Here is a 19,713-nt window from a genome sequence, read left to right as displayed (position 1 = left end):
GGCTTCAAACTGTCAGAGGGCAGAGTTAGATGGGATATTGGAAGGAATTGTTCCCTGTGAGGGTGGGGAGGCCCTGGCACAGGGTGCCCAGAGAAGCTGTGGCTGCCCCTGGATCCCTGGAAGTGTTCAAGGCCAGGTTGGACGGGGCTTGGAGCAGCCTGGGGTAGTGGAAGGTGTCCCTGCCCATGGCTTAGGTTGGAACAGGATGACCTTGAAGCCCCCTTCCAACCTAAGCCCTTCTGTGATTGTTTTTATGGTTCTGTGGGCAGACAGGTCTGTGGGCTGTGCTTAGTTTGGGCTCCTGACCCTGCCCTGCCTGGGGAGCAGAGGTGTCCCCTGTCCCACATGGCTGGGATAAGTCTTTTAAGCTTTGGGTTGAGTGGCTTTTGCTTTAAGCCCTATTTCATAAAACTCGACTCGCAGGTTTGAGACTTTTTATCAAGAGGATGGGATTTCTTTCATCCCATTTGAACTCTCATGATGTGTTTGAGTCTTTCCTGGGAAAGACAAGGAGAATTGGTGAATGATTGGGATGTTTGCCTAAAGCGCTGCTTTTCTGAAAAAGATTTTTAGAAAAGTTGTTTCAACTTTTTTTTTTTTTAACTTTATTTCCCTGCAAGAATTTCAAAAGGATTTATGAAGTTGTTTCTTTATAACTAAAAGTTTGAACTGTTTAAATGGTTTAGTCAAAACAGGAGTGCTATGAAGTGGATTTTTGTATTGTGATCTGTTGATTTTTAATTACACATGGTCCTGCTGCCCTTTCCTGGCATTTTTCTTCAGGTTTTTTCCCAATTCTGTTATTTTTTGAGACTTCTTCCCAGAATCTTGATGTTGAACTCGCTGGGTCACCTTGACCTTGGCCTGGAACACCTCAGAATTGTTTCCTTTTTTTTCCCCAATGTTTACTCCATAGTTGTCACCCTTTGGCTACATCCTGCAGGTGCAGATCTCAAAATACTTCACCAAGGAGATAAAAATCATTAGTCCTATTTTCCAGATACCTTCAGAAACTCTGGCAAACCAAGGAGAGGAGCCCTTGTAGAGAGAGCTCTTCCTTATCTCATGTGGAAATCACACGTGTAGCTTGATGAAGAGGTTGGGTAGTTGCTAATTTTTTTGGCTTAAACCTGCTAGAATTGTTAGGGTTAAACGGAACCGCCTGTCTGGGGTGGAATTAGAAAAATACCCAATTTGTGGTGGAGACTGGCTGAGTCTTACAGTGGAATGGTGAATTTTTGGAGTGTAGCTTTGACCACAGCCACAGCTATTTGTGTTTTTGGGTATTGAGCATGTTGGGGTGCCCTACACAACATCTTTTCAGGGTGACTCCTAAAGGGGAGAGCTTCCAGCCAAGGCAGAGCCAGAGCTGCTCCCAGTCAGACTGGCTGGGAAGAGCCACTGTGGTGGAATGGGTTCCCTGAATTCCACCTCGTGGGCTCTCTGTGCTGGCTGCAGCATCCAGCTGTGCTGGGCAGGCAGCTCCGTGGGGAATGTGTGCCACAATCCCATCTGGGAGTCACGGAGATGGCCGGCTTTGGGCTCACAGCCATCCCAGCAGTGGGTGCTTCACCTTCGCTCTCCCTCTTGCTGGAGCTGGCACCCAATTCCCACACTCCTGACCCTGATGGGCACCTCTCCTTGCTGGGACTGTGGGTGCTGCCACCTCCACCCACCCCCAGGACACCAAACACCCCCCCCGGAAAGCCCTGCCAATGCTGTCCATCCTGAATAGCTCTAATCCACTCTTAATTCAGCTCCTGGATGAATTGAAGGCTGCACCCTTGCTGGCATCTCCTCCAGAGTATCCCATTAAAGCCATGACTCTCTGGCTCGGTGCACCACGACCCTCTGGGCCTTCACTCATCAGGATTTCTGAACCAAATTCAATCCTGGAAGTTTTCATGGCGAGAAGAAGCAGATTCTTTGGTGTTGGGTGGCTGGCAAACAGGCTCTGCTCTTCCCACTGGCAATCCTTAGCAGAGAAATTATTAGGGAGATCTAAACCATATAATGTTTTGGCAGGGTGCTGGGTGGCACTCGTCACTGCTACTACAGTATGGGTTTGTTTTTTTAAAAAAAAAAATTATAAAAAGAAGGACAATAAAGTAGGCTCCTTTTTTTGTTGGAAAAGAAGATTTCATGTTATCTGTGTTTGCAGGCTTTCTGGCTCATATGCTGGAGGAATCCTTGCTGCGGGGGTGTTTTCATTTTCTCGTCTAACATGGCAGTGGTCCATCACGGCGGAGGTTTTCAGCTTAAACAATCTATTTGTGGGGCTGCTGATGGCTCTCACTGCTCGTTTTGAGGAGGCACCCACTGCAAAAGAGAGATCAAAGGTAAAGCATCTCGAACAAAGTGAATAGTTCCTTTAAATTTTTCGTAATTGGTTATCACCCGTTTGTTTAATTCCCTGTTCGTTTACCGCTGATTTAGTTTTGTTTGAAATAAAACGGCCAAATTTTGGGTCTTGCTTCAGCACCTGTGCTGAGTGGGGTCCATCCCTGACTTGCCTGGATGTTCAGAAGTGACAAACATTCAAAAAACCCTTCTCACTTTGCTTAAGGATTGAGTTGGGACTTGTTGGATGGGTTTGGGGTTGGTTTATTTAATACTCAAAGAGTGGAAGCAGGAAAAATAAATCATTTCAATCTAAACATTTTTGTTCATCCTGCATCAAAGACACAAACCAGGCTGTGGGTATTCAAGGTTTTGTTTTAAGAACTGGTAATTTTCTTTGGGGAAAATGGATATATTTTACAGAAAACTTCTTCTAATCAGAAACCAAATTTCAACTCAAAAACAAAGACGAGCAAATTTTCAATCAGTTTTTCTTTTGAAATTAAACGTGCCCCTAAAATAATGGCATTGTTAAACGCAGAGACTTTGAATTTCATGCTGTATTTTCTACTTTATAGACAGACTAGGCAGCCAAATGATATTTTTGCTCAGCAGTCTTGTTCTTTCTACTTTTGTTTGCCCGAACATCTGATCTCTTTTTCCTCCGACAGACTTGCCTGCTGTGACTCCTGTAAATTGTGTGAATAAAGGGATTTTTGTCGGGCTAGGCTAGAATTTCAGGAGTCTGCAGTGGTAGTTTACCCAGCTTCATGAGTTCTCAAATAACATGTTTTATCAGTGGCTGCAGAGACCTTGTTTCACCATTGGATTTTTTTTTTATTAATTATTATTATTATTATTTTCAAATGAGCAGTGTCCCAAGACCCCCACAACCTGAACTCCACAGACACGGAGCTGGGCATTTTCCAACCTTCTCCCATGTTTCACATGCCCGGTTTCCAATGGGATTTTCAAAATTAGATTTTCAGAAGCTGTTAAGGAGCTTGTTCCAATGGTTTTTTGAGTGTCTGGCATCCCACGCCTGGAAGAAGCCAGGCTGCCAACAGCAAGCTTTCAGTGCTTTTCATAAATCAGATGGTCATACAGACATCATATTGGAGTTCATCCATGTACTTAAAAAATTACTGAGGTGGTTCTGAGCCTTGCCAGGAAGCTCTGAAACCCATAGAGGTTTTTCTGAACTTACAGCGAGGTGTTTCCATGACGAGGCAGTGTCCAGCGTGGAATCCTGGGCAGTTAATTAAAAATGACGAAGTGATCCCATCACTGCACCAAGGCAGGTGTTGGCATCTCACACACCACCCTCACCAGTGGCTGACACAAGCACGGGAGGTTTAGGTTGGATGTCAGGAAAAGGTTCTTTCCCTAGAGTGTGGCTGGGCACTGGAACAGGCTTGAGCTTTTGGAGTAATGAGGGGTGTCACCTTTAATTCCCTTGGCTTAGGAAGTTTGTGCAGCCCTGACTTCAGCCCTCTGTGCCTGACAAAGAGGAAAAAAAATCATGCCCGTTACAAAAAATTAGATTTCCGTAGATAATGGCTTTATTTTAGGACATTTCTGAAAAATCATTCAGAGTGAGCTGCTGGGCAGCCTCCCCTGGGCAGCTGGGTTCAGGACCTGGACTCATCACATCGTTATGATATGATGTTGCTGCACAGGATCTCTGTGAGCATGGAGGCATGGCTGTTCAGTTGGACAGCCTTAAAGGTTTCTCCTAAAACTTCTTAAAGGATGTTTCCTGTTAAACAGTTGAAATCTCCCTGTAACTAATAAAAAAAACCCCCCTAAGTTCTGTGTTACAACTGACCGGTGCTCACTGGTGTGTTTGCCTTTCTCATGTAGGGATGCTGTGCTGAATCTTTTTGATCTCTGGATGTTTTTTGCCAACTTGTAGATACTAATTGTGAATTTTTAAAATTTTTTTCCCCTCTCAGGTCTCTAAATGGGGTGCCTTTTGCTGTGGGCTCAGTCTGTGCAATCAGCACACAATAGTGCTTTATGTTGCTTGTGTTGTGCCCTGGGTTCTCTCACGGCTTTTCAGAAAGAGGGTACGTATTTACTGACCCACACCTCTGTTTTTCTAATTAATAATTCTCCCCCAGAACTTGTGCCACTTCTAAGTTGATGTATGTGATTAATCATGATCCAGTGAAGTTACAGTCTGACACCACAGCCACTGATCTCAAGGGGGTTTGATTTAAAGAGGGTCTACAAGATCCTTCTGACAAGGGCATGGAGTGATAGGACAAGGGGATTGGGTTTAAACTGATAGAGGGCAGGGTTAGATTTAGATACTAGGGAGAAATTCTTGGCTATGAGGGTGATGAGGCCCTGGCACAGGTTTCCCACAGAAGCTGTGGCTGCCCCATTCCTGGAAGTGTCCAAAGCCAGGTTGAACAGGGCTTGGAGCAACCTGAGATAGTGGAAGGTGTCCCTGCTATGACAGGGGGTGGAACAAAATGATCTCTTGAGTTCCTTTCCAACCCAAACCATTCTGGGATTCTGTGATCACACTTCAGGGCCTTTGCTCATGCTGGTGATCTGTGACTCCCTTCTGTCCCCTGGCACAGGAGTGCTCTGCCCCAGCTGCTTGCAAATGCCCTGTGGGCTAAAATAATACTTGGAGCTGAAAACTCAAGATTCCTCATGCCATCAGCTCACCTGTGGATGAGTTTCTGTGTGTTGCCTCCCTGATGGTAGCCAGCAAAAGCCACATCCACCCTGTGTGGTTCTCAGTAGTGGCGCAAGGTACAGCTAAGCCTGGGTCAAGCCCATGAGCTGCGACAAATGTGATGCAACTCAGACAAGCTTGATCCAAAATCTCTTCAGCATCCCCAGCAACCCCCTTTTCTGGCCATATATTTCCATTAACAAAATCAACAATCACTTCTGCAACGTATTTGTGTTCTTTGAACAGTTTGTTGTTTTGTTTGTTTTGTTTTTTTTTTCTTGAGCTGGGAGGTCCAGAGAGACCTCTGTGATTTCCAGCAAGGGCAAGGCTGTGCCAATATGATAATCCTGGGAAACACTTTGGACAGCCCAGTAGTGCCCACTGCAGGAAACCACTGAATAAGTTGGGTAATGGATGAAAAACTGCCTTTTTAAAGTACAAATGTGCCACCTTTCTTCTGAGGGAGCTCTGACCACCACCATTATCAAGCTCCTTTCTCTGCTCCACGGATCATCACTCCCAGTAACCCCAAATGCTGAGGAGGGGCTTTGATTGACAGGGCAGTGGCTAACGACAAAGCAAGCGTGCAATATTCTAGGGTGGGATTTTCCAAAGCACTTAAAGGAGTTAGGCACAGAAGTCCCTTTGAAAGTCTTGTCTCCCTGACCCCTTAGGCAGTCTCGAAAATCCCACCCCAAAAGTTGGCCTATCCAATTTAGCCAGCGTAATCACGATCAAGTAAATGGCAAAACTGACTCCTGATGATGGTGATGATGTGTGCAGTTGTACTAGAGCAGCATTTATGTGGTCTTTTTTTTTTTTTTTTTTTTTTTGCCAGATGGAAAACCAGCCAACTCTTAATCGCTGCAAAGTGGGTTATCTCAGCCTTGCAGTGCTTCAGCCATCTATGCATGTCATGCCATGATTTAAATGTGAAAGATGCAATGAGTATGATACTCATGAGTCCTAGCTAATATTATTTGCTTCACTTAAATTTCACCCTGCCATGCAAAGGAGATCAGTTTGATGCAGTTTCCTAGTAATCCACAAAATCGTAAGGTTTAACATAGCATTTTGTAGGGACTTACTATAAATTGAGAGATCAGCTCTGTGTAAATATATTTGATGTTTTTTCTTTATCTGTTCTTGAAGTTCCAGCGTGATTAAACTAAAATAAACATTGTTATGCAATATGACATATTTTTTGGTGCAGGAATTGTCCCTAGGCCATTTGCTGAAGTTGGGTTTATGCTTCTTGGCTGGTTTGCTGCCTTATCTCTATCTGCCGGCTTCGTCCTACCTCAATCGAGCCCGCTGGACATGGGGAGACCAGACCACTTTTCAAGGATTCTTGACCCACTTTCTGAGGGAAGAATATGGGACATTCAATCTGGTAAACAAGGGTCACTTCCTAAATTACTGCCTTTTCACTTATGCAACAGCAGAAATGTTCTGTTTGTGACGGTTAAGGGCTCGCGGGGAAGGAAATTGAAAATGTTTTGGTTTTTTTAAGCATTCGTTTCTGATTTCGACCTCCTGACCTGCCAGGTTTTCTGGGAATGGGTCACATGGCTGGGAAAGCAAAGAGATAATTCTCACTGCCTTATAGGGTGAGCTAAATTATTTCCTGGGAGCTGTATGGGTGTCTTATGTGTGTAGGAGCCCAAATAACAAACTGTGCCAGAGGGAGTTGGTGACAGCAATTTTGTGGTGTTTTTAAGATCAATACTGTGTTATTTTTCTATTTTTAACTCAGACATTTAAAGAGGTCACAAGCAGTTTTCATTTAAAAGCTGTTCCTCTTTAATTTACTAATGTTGAATTTAAGTGAGGGGTTGGTTTGAGGGCTCTCAGGAACGCTGATCTGAGTTATTGAGGTCTCTGCTCTTGCCAAGGGAGGGAAGAATCCGTGGTTGCTTTCAGAGTGCAGGGTTTGCATCTGCCTCCTCCAGCCCTGACTTGGATGTTGGGCTCTGGCCGCCCAAGGAAATCACCAGCCCATCACCCCAGAGTCTGTCCTGCTTCCAAGATTTCAGGGCAGAGGCCTGGGAAATCACACCACTGGCAGGAAAACAATAAAAAGGTGTGGTCTACATGTTCTGCCACTCCTTGGGGTCCTGAAGCCCCACACCCTCAGAAATCACCCCTCACATGCAGCCAGTGTGACACAGCATCACTGTCACTGTGCCATTCCAACCTTCTCAGAGAGCTGTGTGGCTGTAGGATGTGTGTCAAAAGACATGATAATTCCTGCTGCTGCCACTAAATCTGTCCAAAAACTCCTACGGAGATCAGGTCCACCCTCTGAAGGACTTGTGAGACTTCCCCTGTTGTCCTGTTCCCAGCTCTCTCCTGAGAATCAGCCTCCACTGGGCAGAGCAATACCAAGGCATGCAAATCCCTTAACTCCTCTCTCCATCAAATGTGATGAATTCAAGTTGATGTTCAGGAGGCTTAGGGATGGACTGCGTGTAATCCTGCACCACAAATCACATTTAGGATGAACTTGTCTGAAGCAGGAGCAATAAATACAGCAAAATCCAAGCGTTTGGTCCCGGTGCCAGTTGGGATAATGCCAGAGCACTGCTGGATGGACAGACAGCTTTTACATCCCACAGCTCTGTTTTAAGGGCAGGCAGGGTCAAAATAAAAAAGCCCAGAAAATATTTTGGAGAGGGTTCCACTTGGATCAGGAATGTCATCTCTGTGATGGATGTGTCCGGGGCCAGCAGCTGCCAGCAAGGTGGGGCTTCAGGAGCTGTGAGCTGACTCTCCATCCTCTAACCCCTATTTTTTAATCAAATCCTGGATGCAATTAGCTATTCTATTTATATTGAAGTTAAATATTCCTTCCAGACCTCTTGAACCAGTTTACTTTATATTTTACCCGGTAGCCACCACTTTTCCAACAGGCAGCAATGAAGGTAATTCCTCACCTCCACGCAGTGTGTCTTTTTTTCCCAGACTTGTGCCATGGATTGCAGGTCTCTGCAGTAAAAATTCTCAATATCTCATAAAGATTTTTTTAGTCCTGTCAGGGTAGAGGAGATAGGGGCAAGTCTGGTGAGCAAAGAGGAATTGAGCTTGTCTCAGCCTGTGGGAAGATGTCCCAGAAAATAATTGCACCATGGAGATACAGGGCACGGCCTTAAGTTGTGCCTGGAGAGGTTTAGATTGGATATTAGGAAAAAAAAAAAATCACAGAAAGAATGGTCGGGAATTGGAATAGGCTGCCCAGGGCAGTGGTGGAATCACCATCCCTGGAGGGATTTAAAAGCTGTGTGGATGTGGCATGTGGGGACAGGGGTCAGTGGTGGGCTGGGCAGTGCTGGGGGAATGGTTGGACTCGATGATCTCAGAGGGTTTTTCCAGCCCAAATGATTCCATGATGCAGCTGAGATCATGGCTAAACCATATGACATGCCCTAATCAGAGAATAATGTGTTGTCAGCACCTTGAAATAATGCTTATCCAGGGGGTAAATCCTTCAGTGGCATCCCATAAAACAGGAATGTGGGAGAACATCTTGCAGTGAAGGTTTGAGTAGAGCTTCCTGCCTTTCTTGCAAACAGCAAATGAGAAGACTTTCCTTGCCCCGGTGATACCCTGTCAGTATGTGGGTTCCTCATGGGTTTCCTTTGTTTTTATTTTAGGCCAAGTCCGAGACAGGATCCAGTATGGGAGAGATGCTGCTGTGAGTAACACCTTGGCTCTGCTTTTCAGTGGAGAGTAACCTGTTGCTGCTGCTGTCCTTTGGGCCAAAGTGGCTCCTGTCCTTCCTTTCCTCATCCTGTCCAGAGCTGGGGCTGTGTGTGCCCAGCACAGGGACAGCATTCCTGCCCTCTGTCTTCCCCACTGGAGGAAAAACACTGCATCTCCCATCCCAGTGATTTTTCCTTCAAAATCCTGCTGTATAACCCACTCTTGTCCCCATTTCTGCTAGACTTTATCCCAGCAGAACAGGAATGCATTCTGTGGTGCTTATTCCCTGTTTCTCCTGACACTTCAATTGAGTGCTAGGGGTGATTTGGGGGTTACACATCCACGCTTTAATTTCTCCACAGTTTCCAGCTGGCACAGATGAAGTCAGAGCTCTCCCTTCCTGTCCTTGCCCTGGCACTCGTGGCCTTTGTGAGCACAGCACTGCCGTAAGTTGGACAATATTTGCTTCAATGTGCATTTTTTTGCCCATTTTTCTCACTGCCTGCATAGGCAGCTCGCTTTGCCTTCTGCTTGCTGCTGCAGAAATTGAGCAATTGGCTGTGGTCATCTATGATTAAGAGCTAAATATCCCTTATTCCTGGTTAACCCTGTGGCTTGGTAGGTGGCAGGCTTAAAACTCCCGAAATCCTGATGGTTTTGTGCTTTGAAAACAGAAGTTTCATAAATGGCAAAGGTAAAGAAAGACTCATCAGCTCCCTGTGTTAAATGCATTTAGGTATGCAAGGAGTTCAAGCACATATAATTTTTGCTTCGTTTTCCATCATGTCTTAGGAGTGATACATTATTATTTTTTTAATAGGAAAAAGCAGCAGAAATCACCTGTGATCTGGCTGTTCACTGGAATGCTCTGCCTTTATTCCCTTTTCTTTGCTTGGAGAGCAAATTTGGATATTACAAAGCCTCTGTTTCTGGGTGTGGTAAGTTGCACTCCAAAAGTTGCTCTGGCATGTTAATTTTTGAGAGAAACATTCAAAACCTTAAAACCACCTGACCAGGAGCAGGCAGTTGTCTTGAAGCTGCAGAAGGTGCCAAAGTGTTGAAACCCTGGAGGCTGAAAATTTCAGCCTTTTTGAGCAGAGGGGTGCTGACCCTCAGGCAAGCACCACATTTGACTTAAGGACTTGGAAGAGGCTTCCAGGATTGTGTGATGGCACAGGGGTTGTGGGTGTGGAGTTTGAATGGTGGTGTGTAATCTCACAGAGTGAGCACTTAGGTTTGGGGTTTTGGTATCTAGTCGTGTGTGTGGGCCAAGATGGAGCATCCAGAGTGTTGTCTGAGTTCTTCTTCTTCTTCTTCCTTCTTCTTCAGGGATTTGGGTGGTTTTCTTTAATTGAGTGGAAGAAGTCTGCATTGCGGACCTTGAAGAGTCATTTATTGGGTCAAAAGCATAAATAATATAGGTGTCATTTTGGTATTAAGTAATTATCTATTAAATAGCCTTGGTAAGAGTTAGAAGCTCTCCGTTTTGTCTCGTTTCTCTAACTGACAAGTTGGAGCTCATGCTTCGTGAGACTGTAAATAGATAAAATATAATAAACAACCAAGACCAAACTCGACTCTGCAGTTCCCGTTTCTTTCATCCTGACCTCGGCCAAGATAAAGGAAACAGAACTGTAACACCAAAGTACAGCTCCAAGGCCAGGTTGGACAGGGCTTGGAGCAGCCTGGAAGGTGTGAGACGGTGGGTGGAATGGGATGATCTTTATGGTCCCTTCCAACCCAACCCCATTTGTGGGATTCTCTATCCCAGGTGGAGCGGTTCTGGCTGCAGAGCAGTGCTGTGGTGGCCGTGCTGGCAGGGCTGGGGCTGGCCACGCTGGCCAGCCTTGGGAGGAGCTCTGTGCTGGAGGGCACCTGGCTGCTGCCATGCCTGGAGTGGCTTCCTGCTCTTGCCCTCGTTGCTTCTCAGCTTTGGGCAAATTACAGGTGAGAAGTTCCCCTGGTTCCACCTTGCGGGGTGCTCCTGGGGTTTTTGTCCTTGGCTGGGAGTGGGAAAGGCACTTTTCACACTTCATCTAAGCTTGCATGGTCACAGCCTGCAGGACTCCCTGGTCTGATCTCCCTCAGAGTCACCAACTCCAGGCTGTAAATGGGGATGTCACAGAGGTTGAGGGAAAAAAATCTCTGTAGATACGTAAATTTCTACTAAAAAACCCCTTGTGAATCTGTGCTTTGTCTCCTAAGGAGGTTTGCAGAATTCATTTGGCCCCAACTTCCCTTGGTTTCCTTCAAGTCGCCTTGTGCCCTTAGGTTTTTTCTATTTATTTTTCCCATTTTGGAGGAGTTAAATCTGTGGTTTGGGACTTCCCCATCCCATAACCATGTGCAGTCACTTGGGTAGGAATCAGTGTCCTGGTAGGGGTGCTCAGGTACACGCTGACCAAGGAAGTGTAGATTTCATCCTCAGGAATCCTTTTTTTGTCACACATTTTCCAAAGGCTTGTCCATAGGTGAGCATGTCCTGGAGTGTCATCTGATCCATACCTGGAATAAGTGCACATAACTTTAATGGAAAGGATCCAATCTCAGATCATGTAAATCTACTTCTGCCTGTTACTACAAAAACTTGGCTCTTTCAATCTTGATTAAAACATTAAAGGATGAGGAGGATTTCAAATGCGAACCATCATTGTACTGGCACTTCCAACACCAACTAATAAGTTTTTAGATTTAGCCCAAGAAGAAATCAGAATTAAGGTGAAGGTGTGCAGTATGTATTTTAGCAAAACTGTGCTGGGTTGTATCTGTTGTGATGCTTTCTGAGGGACTGTGTTTTAAATGCTTTGTTTCTGTATCTCAGTTTCTCTGGAAGTGGAGATATTAAGTTGTTGTAGTGGGTAAGCTGTTGACACTCTCCATCCCTGGAAGTTCAAGGCCAGGTTGGATAGGGTTGGAGCAACCTGGGATAGTGGAAGGTGTCCCTGTCCATAGAATGAAATATTCTTTAAAATTCCTTCCAACCTAAACCATTCTGTGCCCCTGTGATGTTTTCAGCCTGACCAGGGTGGATTTCCCCTGTGGGTGCCCGTTGCATAAAATTGTTCTGAAGTTCTGCAAAGCCATGCAAACACCTGGCTCTGAGATTCTGGTTTTCATCTGTTCCCTTCAGCACTTGTGATCAGAGCAACAACTACGTTGTTGATAAGTTTGCAAGGAACGTGCTGTCCTCCATGCCAACGGGGGCAGTGATCCTGCTAAGAGGGGACTTGCCTGGGAATGCTCTTCGTTACCTCCATTATTGTGAGGGGATGAGGCCAGATATCACCTTAGTGGACCAGGAGGTATGTTCAGAAAGTGCTGATAAGAAAAGCAGCTTTTTACATGGGCTGCAAATGTTCAGTTGTTCTTTGATCTTCTTGAGAGGGTCTCTCAAGGAGAGACAAAAATACAATAATGTTCAACTCATGATGTGGAAATAAATGAAATTGATTTTTTTTGTGGGTAGCTGTGGGATGGAGTGTGGCGTGCACATTCCTTTTTCAATGAGAAATGGGAAAAGGGGAAAAAAAAAATTACAGGACGGGTCACCCACACTTCCACTGCCACATCATCCTCACACCCGGCTTTGCAACAAGAGTCTGTGACTTGTTGGCAAACCCCAAACCCAATTCCTGGTTGTTTAACCAAACCTAATCCCTGTTGTGTGTCTTACCAGCAGTGGCTGTTTTGTGTTGGAGTGAGGACCAGGTGCCTCTGATCAGAAGGCACTGGTGACCCAGCCTGGTGCTGTGGTCTCGTGTCACTGCTGATGTTCTGGATGACTTCCCTGAGCAAATGGTCACTGCTCCTGCAAAAAAACATTTCTTCTGCATGTAAGTCTTCTGATTCCTGTGTTAATTGCTGACAATATCTTTTTATTCCAGATGATGACTTACGAATGGTATTTACCCAAGCTGGCAAAGCATTTACCTGGTGTTCATTTTCCCGGGAACCGGTGGAATCCTGTGGAAGGAGTATTACCCGATGGGACACTCGCCTTTAATCTCCATCGTTTCCTCAAAGTAAATAAACAGTAAGCATTTCTTTCATATGTAACAGCTTTCCTAAAATCTCTGACCTTTTTTTTTTTTTTTTCCCCTCTTGAAATTGTTTATGGAACAGCTTGGTACTGCATCCAAAAGACCAATTTTCTCCACTGACTTCCTCCCCGGTGGCGAGATTATTTTTGCAATTAAAGCAAAATATCTCTGCAGAAGTAGCTCCATCCGGATATAATACTGCCTGTTGTTTTGAGGTTGGTTTGGTTTTGAGGAAGGAGGGAAAAAAAGGTGATCTGCAGGGTGTTTACTGATGATTTTTTTTTTGTTGTTGTTGATACAATTCATCACAGAGAATAGGAATGTTCCTGTGTGCTCAGAACGACGATGGTTGGAGAGCAAATTGCTGCTGCTTCTCCTTTGTGAACATTGTGGCCAACTGATTAGCATAGAATGAATGTATTCCAGGAATAATCATCATATAAAAATAGCTTAGTAAGAGTGGAGAAAGGATTAGATACTCACACGAATAAGAATAGCATCTGCATTTAGACTAGCTGGGGTGAGCCCTGCGAGGGTGGGGAGGCACAGGAGCACAGCCAGGTCCCTGTGGGGAGAAATGGGCTTCTCCTACAGCTTCTGGCCTGTTTGGGAGGTCCAGGAGAGGGGACAGGATGTGCCAGCTGTGCTCGCTGCTCAAGATGGGCAATGCCAGATGGGGAATTCATCTGTTTTCCAGACTGCCCCAGAACGTGCCTGTGCTGATGGGAGATGTGCTGGATGGGTGTGTTTGCTGCACAGTGTGGAGTGTTTTGGTTTGCTCAGGGACACCTGGGGTGGCCCACGGTGTCTGAGGTCACCATTGCTCTGTGAGGTCACCATTGCTCTCTCTTGTTGGCTTTTTTGGCAGTAAGGAAGTGTTTGTCTGCATAGGTCTTCATGAAGGGGACTCGACCTGGAGAAGGAGCCACTCGCTCTGGCCCTGGGGAACGTGTGAAAAGTTGGTTCCTTCTGGAGCGGTGTTTGACCCGGGAGAGTGGATTGGTCTCACAAGGAATCTCTATAACTGGACTGAAGACTATGGCAGGTAGGAGGCAGAGGAGCCTCTGGTCCTTCCTGCTCATCATTTTCTGCCAGCAGCATTTCCACACCCAGTGCAGTGTTAGAGGAATTAAACAAGGGCCATAATCTCAATTTTGTGTTCTGGAGAGATAGCAGGGAGAAATTCTTCCTTGTGAGGGTGGTGAGATGTTGGCACAGCTCACAGAGCTGTGGCTGCCCTATCCCTGGCAGTGCTCCAGGCCAGGTTGGATGGGGCTTGGAGCACTCTGGGATAGTGGAAGGTGTCCCTGCCCATGCCAGGAGTTGGAATGAGATGGGCTTTAAGGTCCCTTCCAACTCAAACCATTCCATGATCTGTGATTTTAATAGTGTGGAAAATAGCAAGGATATCTCTAGTCAAGTATGAGGTCCAATTCTGACCTTTAAACATGGTCAGGATCTAAAATTATTGAGACATCCAGAGGTTTAAATGTCAAAGGCTGACCTATGGTGGTAAAAAACATCTCTGGCTTTGAGATCTGGGATGCTGTGAAACACCTGATATACCAGAGGCTCCTCCTGTGGAGAGAGAGGAACAAAGTTTTTTGAATGACAGAGAATCAGCTGAATTCCCTCCTGTCAGAGCCACAGGCTTCATGGCAGATTTTCTGCAGCCTGGGAGGTCTGTATCTGCCTGGGTTGGAGGGGTTGTGGCGGGTGAAACCCAGCGACGTGGATCTGACGGCTGAATTTTGTTTCCATTCCCATTTAGTTTCAGCCCCTCTTCCTGGGAAGCTGTTGCCAACGAGGAGATGTGGCAAGCCAGGTAATTTTCCTTTGCTCTCTTCCAACAGCTAGTGGGCACTGCCAGCTCAGTGGTGTGGAAACACACACCAAAGCAGGCAGCTTGATGGGCCATGGCCTTATTGGGTCTACACGTGCCAAGCTTCAGAAGGAAAAGGCTGGCAGGATGAGATGAAGCGGTGCAAGGCTGCCAGCAAAGCCTTCAGGAAAGTGGCTGTTTTGTCCACCAAAAGGTTCTGCTCCGAGTCTCTCAAAGGTAGTTGGGATGCAGGGTGAGGAAATAGATTATGGAGACAAATTTGGATCACTGATGGCTTAAGTGGAGGTGCTGTGTGCTGTCCCACACGTGGATATGTTGAAGCTGTGTATAACCCCGTGATGTGAGCTGGTTGCACGAGGCAGTTACCACACGGAAGTTTTTCTTGTTTTCCTAGGATGAAAACAGCTTTCTTCATCTTTGACCTTGCAGAAACGGCCAGTGTGACTGCAGAAACGAAATCACAACTTTACACATTTGCATACACTGTAAGTGTTGAATTTGGGTTAGGAATGCTCTCTGCAGCCTCCATCATAATGTATTTTTTTCCTCTTTTCTTTCAAATTTCTGGAGTCCGTGGAAATACGGCATTTCCATACAGGCCCTGTAATTCCCCTTTTTTATCCAAACTGGGAGCATAGCCGATTCAAAGAGATTTGTTCAGGGATTTTATCCATTCCTGCTTGCCCCCTCGGTCATGGAGGATGCCAAAAGCAAACCAGTCAACACCCTGCTTTTGCTATAATTATGTTGTCTGTGCTGGGCTCCAAACCCATGCCAAGAGATTGCTTGTCCTGAAGTCCCCTCTATGCACTTGTCCCCTCTGTCATTACACAGTCGTGCGTCTGAGCCAGCAAGTGTAAAATCCGACAGTCTTCTCGCTGCAAATTAATTCTGCTGCATTTCACACCAAAGAATAACACCCATAAGCTGGTGTAGGTATCTCTGAAAATACTGGACTGCCTGAGATGCCAACAGATGCACGGAGTGATCAGTGTGTCGGCAGAGAGGAGCAGTATTTCGTACTCCAACAGAGAATCAACAAATAGTTTCCTTAATTCTGGCCCGTTTTGCTGTGATTTTTGCTGTTCTGCAAAGTTCCCAGGCACGTGCCTGCTGTTGAGCTTATGAATATTCCCACTCAAGTCAACAGACTGCTTAAGTCCTGTGGAAGACGTCCTGATCTCCTGAAATATTGAGTAAATGTCTTGCAGGCGCGGCAGTTAAATCTCTTTTTTCCCCCAGCTTGGCGTAACACCTCTCTGGGGGAAGCACATAATGTGCCGTGGGGTTATCACCATCATCTGTAATGTTTCTAAACAAACAGCTGCTGTTGGAAGGGAAACGTTTCAGCCCCCCTTGGATTTCTGATTCATGCTGCTGAATGGCAAACACAGAGCGAATTACAGAAATACTCCAGCCCTGGACTTGGACATCTAAATAGCATCTGTTTCTTTCCAGGCAGTTTTGAAGCACTGTTAAAAGCTGTTGCTCCCACTTCGTTCAATTAATTTGCTGCCCCCCACCTCCTTTTTTTTCCCTCTTTTTATTTTTTTTTTTTTTTTTTGTTCCTTTAACAGTCCTACAAAGAAATTGTCAACTCCCATCCCCGTCACCCGGTGAACTGGCACAAAAACTACGCCATCGCCTGCGAGAGGATGCTGCGCCTCCGCCGCGGGGACGTGGACCCTGAAATGCTGCTCTCTGAAACTGTCAAACATTTCCTGCTCTACACCCAGAAGGCAGAGGATGATCCCCAGCGCCAGGACATCCTGCAGGCCGTGCAGCACCTCAGGGAAGAGCTGCAGGGGCTGAGGAGGAGGAAAGCGGAGCTGAGGCGCAAGGCTGGGTAGAGCCTGGTGCTGTGAAATGTTGAAGTCGGGGCTTAAAAATCTGAGTTGGTCCTCAGCAGCGTGAGAGTGGTTTTAAAAGGTGGCAGAAATGGCAGCAGAGAGGAAATGGAGTGTGATCCCCTCTGCAGGAACATAGTGATGTTCGATTTCTGTTGCCAAATAAACTTTGCTGGGGAGAAGGTCACCACTAAATAAAATACCGGATTTCAAAAAAAAGAGTTTTCTTTGACAAGAAAACTATGAGCTTGTACTGTGAATATATGTATTTTTTTAATGAATGCAGCATCCATTCTAGATGCAAAAATGTATTTAGCATTTTGTCGTTTCCTCTGTTGCTGAGCCAAGAGGTTTCCTAAAGCCATTTTTCATTAGCTGTGCTGTGTCTGTGTGTTTTTATGGTGAGTTTTTAGCAGGACGAGCTGTGGGATGGTGCCCTCCCAGGAGCCTCATTCACTGTTTTGGATGTGCTTTGAGCCCTGGCTGTGCCTGTGCCCAAAGGCACTGCAGAATCATAATCACAGAATCCCAGAATGATTTGCATTGGAAGTGACCTTAAAGATCATCCCATTCCAACCCCCTGCTGTGGGCAGAGACACCTTCCACTATCCCAGGTTGCTCCAAGCCACATCCAACCCTGCCTTGAATACTTCCAGGGATGGGGCAGCCACAGCTTCTCTGGGCAACCTGTGCCAGGGCCTCACCACCCTCACAGGGAAGAATTTCTTCCCAATATCCCATCTAACCCTGCCCTCCTTCACTTTGAAGCCACCCCCCCTTGTCCTGTCACTCCATGCCCATGTAAACAGTCCCTTTCCAGCTCTCTGTAACCCCTTTAGGTCCTGGAAGGACGGGATGTCCTGCTGGAATGGAGTAGATAGAGACCAACCCATTTTTTTCTGCCTCCCTTGCTTTTTAGGAATGGCTGCTTTCATTCTCTTGGGACTTTATGATGGGATGATCTTTATTGCTTAGAGTTCCAACAGTGAGCAGGCAACTCATGTGTTTTCCCTTGTAGAGGGGCTCTGCTGGCAGCAGTGTGACATCTCCTATGCTGGGGTGGAGGGAGACCCCACATGGGACATAGGAGCAGCTCCCCTGGGATGCTGCTCCTCTGGGATTCTGTTCCTCTGGGATTCTGCTCCCCTGGGATGCTGCTCTCTCCATGGGCCATGGCATCTGTGCTGTTCCTCTTTCTGTGTGAGCCCAGAGTCCTCATCTGCTCTGCCACATCCTCGTGGCTTCTGGACAGGCCAGAACTGCAGTTTTGGAGATCTCTGGACTTTAACCAGAAGAATTGGGTGTGAATCCACCCTGCTTTTCAACCTGCCCCAACAGGCAAGTGACTTCTGGGTTAACAAGAACTCAGCTGCTTTTCAATTAAAAAAAGACATAAAACGTTGTGGTTTTCAATATTTTGTCAGTTAACAGTACTTCGAATGCTTGAAACAGACCCAAAACTCTGGTGGTGTTCCTATAAAGCTCTGTTCATCTAAAACTCCATACGTTATTCTGTGGTTTTGTGATATTTCAGTCCAGTGTTTTGCAGGAGACAAATTGCTGCCAGGCTGGCATTTCTTTTGGACTGGTAAAATTGTCAGAGAATAAAGAAGTACTTCTGTAAGGATCACATCTCTGGAGCAGACTGGGATGGGGACAGGAGTGAGGAGGGGTGTTGTAGGTGGATACTCTGCTGGTCTGGAGTTTGAGGTGTGTGTAGGGACACGTGGTCACTATTCCTAATAGATCCTTTTAAAAGTGGACCACTCCTCTCTTTCTCTCCAAGTCTTGATTTTTCCAACTTTCACTGAATGCTCCCCATATAAAAATCAAGCTGCTGGCTAGGATTCTCTAACTCCGGTTGCAAAATAACATCCTTTACTTTTCACCTTCTCACTCTTGATTTATTTCTGTAGTATATGATTCCCATAGCAATTCCCCGTTAATTCCTGCGAGCCATTCCTGTACAAAGAGCCGATGAGAAGTGAGCAATAAAAAGATGGAAAACTGGCTTCTGGTTTGCAAAGGCACAAAGCAGAGGGGTGAGAGGGAAGAGGAGCAGTTCAGGGGTGTCATTTTAACTCTTTGTGTTGTAATTGACTACATTTCAGGCCGGCTGTGCCTCACTTAAATCTCTTCCTCCCTCTCAATCCCCGCAGAAGTGTTTGTACGGAGCGAGGGAATATCACACGTTCCTCCATGCAGCTTTCTCAGGGCAGCCTTTCTCCTTCCCTTCTCCAAACCAGTCCTCCAGCCCCGGCAGAAAAGCATTAGGAATCCAATTTTTGGCTGCTTTTGTTACCTGCATTATTGCAAATCCATTCAGGCAGATATACTGAGCTGAGGGTTTTCTTTATCTTGATGAGATGCCCCTCCTTAGCCGCAGAGTCTTGAAATAATTGGAAGCTTTTGTGGATCCCCCTATCTGCTCGGGAGAAAAGAGGGGCTGTGCTGAGTAAAGTATCATCCTATATTGTAATAAACACTGGTGGTGGCTACAAAAAGGACTTTACCACTGGCAAAAGCCTTCCCAGGTGGGAAGAGCAGTGGGATGGTGATGCCTTTTTCGGGAGAAAATCAGAACCGTGCCGTTGACGTGCTCCGTGTCCTCACAAATCCTGCGCACGTGAGATGCGGGGGTCTGTGCTGGGTGTTCAGCAGAAGATATGCCATTGAGGGGGAAACATCCAGCACTGATGGAACTTCCAGAATTCCTCCCCCCTGAACCTGTTCAAATGAGATTTGCTGGTGCTCGCAGACGGAGCCGCTGCGTGGATGTCGCTGAGCCTGTTGGCTAAAAGGCGGTGCGGAGGGATGCTGGCAGAGTTTAATTTTTATCAGCTCCTCTTAGGTGGCACCCTGAAGTTTATCAAACAAGCAAAGCTGATTTGCTCTTCGTTAGTCTCAGTTGCATGAATCGGTTGCCAAGTAAACAGGATTTTGCATTTTCCTAATTACTTTCATATTTGTGTTTTACCTCTATTTGTTCTCTTGCAAAACGGGTCCTAATAATTAGTCAGGCTCCTGCTGCCTAGACCTAAAAAAAAAAAAAAAAAAAAAAAAAAAGGGGGTGGGGGCAGAGGGGAAAAAAGACTTCTGAGGGTCTTTTCTCCCTTATAAATTCATTTTTGTTACAAGCATCTTTTATACATATTACTAAAGGGAGCGCACTAAGAAATGCAAATAATAGTTCTTTATTTTATTATGACAGTTAATTAATAGCAACCTGTTTTAATGAATAAAGTCACT

At 45.9% G+C, this 19,713-nt stretch overlaps 1 protein-coding gene across 1 annotated transcript in view; it reads left to right on the top strand.

Annotated features, from left to right (window-relative positions):
• TMEM260 (transmembrane protein 260) overlaps nucleotides 1-17,418 on the top strand; it is a 33,260-nt gene extending 15,842 nt beyond the window's left edge. Inside the window, exons 4-16 of the mRNA XM_066189066.1 lie at nucleotides 2,162-2,339; nucleotides 4,296-4,409; nucleotides 6,246-6,425; nucleotides 8,686-8,726; nucleotides 9,097-9,180; nucleotides 9,555-9,672; nucleotides 10,506-10,681; nucleotides 11,865-12,036; nucleotides 12,619-12,767; nucleotides 13,643-13,819; nucleotides 14,546-14,599; nucleotides 15,012-15,102; nucleotides 16,195-17,418. Coding sequence (XP_066045163.1) covers nucleotides 2,162-2,339; nucleotides 4,296-4,409; nucleotides 6,246-6,425; nucleotides 8,686-8,726; nucleotides 9,097-9,180; nucleotides 9,555-9,672; nucleotides 10,506-10,681; nucleotides 11,865-12,036; nucleotides 12,619-12,767; nucleotides 13,643-13,819; nucleotides 14,546-14,599; nucleotides 15,012-15,102; nucleotides 16,195-16,467 — 1,807 coding nt within the window. The 3' untranslated portion in view covers nucleotides 16,468-17,418. The remainder of the gene's footprint in view (nucleotides 1-2,161; nucleotides 2,340-4,295; nucleotides 4,410-6,245; nucleotides 6,426-8,685; nucleotides 8,727-9,096; nucleotides 9,181-9,554; nucleotides 9,673-10,505; nucleotides 10,682-11,864; nucleotides 12,037-12,618; nucleotides 12,768-13,642; nucleotides 13,820-14,545; nucleotides 14,600-15,011; nucleotides 15,103-16,194) is intronic.
• Nucleotides 17,419-19,713: the final 2,295 nt, after the last annotated feature.

This window comes from Chamaea fasciata, unplaced genomic scaffold (assembly GCF_029207755.1).
Source record: "Chamaea fasciata isolate MVZ Bird 193981 ecotype frontalis unplaced genomic scaffold, bChaFas1.0.hap1 SCAF_7, whole genome shotgun sequence".
Taxonomy (NCBI): domain Eukaryota; kingdom Metazoa; phylum Chordata; class Aves; order Passeriformes; family Sylviidae; genus Chamaea; species Chamaea fasciata.
This window is presented reverse-complemented; position numbering and strand designations above follow the sequence as displayed.